A 1768-nucleotide genomic window follows, 5' to 3' on the forward strand; every position below is an offset into this window, starting at 1 on the left:
CCGGACAGGGGCCTCTCGGCTGGGCTCTACTTCCGGCTCCGCCCACCCACGCCCCCAGTTTTTATTGGAAGACGCAAGCTGCCAATCATGCTCATGCCCGCCCCTCCACTACTATTGGTGAAATCGGCAGTCCGTTTGATAAACCGGCCGTCTGTTGGTCAATGCTGCTCGGCGGTTGCTGGGGACCGCCTACGGGCTCTACCATAGGCGGTGCAGGCGGACGGGGCGCGGCGGGGGACACGGCGGCCGCCGCGGGGCTCGATCGGGCGACGGCGGCGACGGCGGCAGCGACAGATCCTCCTCCTCCCTTATTCCCTTGCTCCTCTTTCTTCCTTCTCTTTTGCTTTCCGGCCAGGCCTCGTCCACTTTCCCTAACGGCGGCCTCGATCCTACGGTACCAAGGAGCTAGGGAGGCCGAGGGTGGGCCCGGCCGTTGGTGCGGGCTCTGGGCCCGGGGCCTTCCGTCCTGAAGCTGGAACCGGGGGCGGGGCCGGGGCACAGTTGTCGGCGGGAGGAAGAGGGAGGAGACGGGAAGCCTGACAGCGGCCGCCTCCGCCAGGCGCCTGCCGCCGCCTCCCTTGAGACTGCCGCCAAGTGCGCTGTCGAGTTCCCGGGCCCACAGCTGGCACCTGGGACTCGGCCCTGCCCGGCTAGCGGGGTCGGGACGGCTGGGCGCCGGCGTGCTGGGCTTGGCGCCCGAGGAGAGAGCCCAGACGCCGGGAACGTCCCGCACCCCGCCTCTCCCCCGTCCCCGCCCCCGCCCGAACCCTGGGGCCTGGGGAGCTGGAGGAGGTGCCAAGCGGGCGGACCCCCGAGGAGGACCTGGGAGGGGGAAGTGTTAGGGTAAACGTTGGGATCGGGTTTGTAGTGTGGAGTTACCTATAAAGTGATAGAAACACCTGCGTGGTGGCAGTTGTTGACGTTCTTGTTCATCTCTTCAGTCACCCTCCTTCCGTCCCCCATTTTTTCCTTCCATTTGTTTTTCGTGTTTTACAGTAAAGGCATGACTTCCTGGCACCGCAGGGAAAATCGGGTGCAAGCCCAGAAACTGTTTCCCCACCACCACTTGTTGAAAAACTGATTTGAAGGCATCTCCGGGGTTGAACAAACGGAAAGTGCCAGGATTTGATGCGTCTCTGGTTTCGCTCTGGAGACCATTCCCTGCTAAGTATCAAGACCAAAAAAAGTGGAAACTAATCCGGTAAACATTTAAACTTGAAAACTTATGATGAGTTTTATTTTGATCTAGTAAACGATTTGCTTTTTCTCTTTTGTTGGCTAATTCCTGCACTTTTTAATTTCTTCATTTGTTGAAAATGTTTTATCTTCTATTGAAAACACTTTTGTTCTTCGGGTACGTAAACTCCAGCATCCTCTACTGGGTGGAAATTTGCCTCTGCAGTAACACAAACAGACTCTTTGAAATTACGAGAACATTGGAAAGTATAGGCCTTTCACATTAGCACAAACGATTGAGCATTTTATGCTATAAAGAATTACATGCTTATTGTTTTTGAAATCCAAATATTTAAAGATACAAGACTTTTTACATAGAAAGTAAGACTTAGTATTACGGGGCACAGATATTTAATATTTACCACAACTAGGTTAGAACCATTAACCATACTTGGTATATTTATCACATGTTTACCACAACTAGGTTAGAACCATTAATCATAACTGGTACTGATTTGTCGTGGGAGTGTAAAACACATACCATTTACTTTAAGTATAAACTTGTAATGGTAAGTACTAGGTAGGAATCATA

At 53.1% G+C, this 1768-nt stretch overlaps 1 protein-coding gene across 1 annotated transcript; it reads left to right on the forward strand.

Moving 5' to 3' along the window:
- Positions 1-1003: 1003 nt before the first annotated feature.
- LOC131383265 (uncharacterized) lies at positions 1004-1081 on the forward strand. The gene has a single exon (XM_058437643.1). The coding sequence runs from the start codon at positions 1004-1006 to the stop codon at positions 1079-1081; it is 78 nt and encodes a 25-aa protein (XP_058293626.1).
- Positions 1082-1768: the final 687 nt, after the last annotated feature.

This window comes from Hylobates moloch, unplaced genomic scaffold, assembly GCF_009828535.3.
Source record: "Hylobates moloch isolate HMO894 unplaced genomic scaffold, HMol_V3 SCAFFOLD_4, whole genome shotgun sequence".
Lineage (NCBI taxonomy): Eukaryota > Metazoa > Chordata > Mammalia > Primates > Hylobatidae > Hylobates > Hylobates moloch.

What these genes read in the sequence shown, in the direction of transcription:
- LOC131383265 (XM_058437643.1), top strand. Translation starts at nt 1,004, where the DNA reads ATGACTTCCTGGCACCGCAGGGAAAATCGGGTGCAAGCCCAGAAACTG.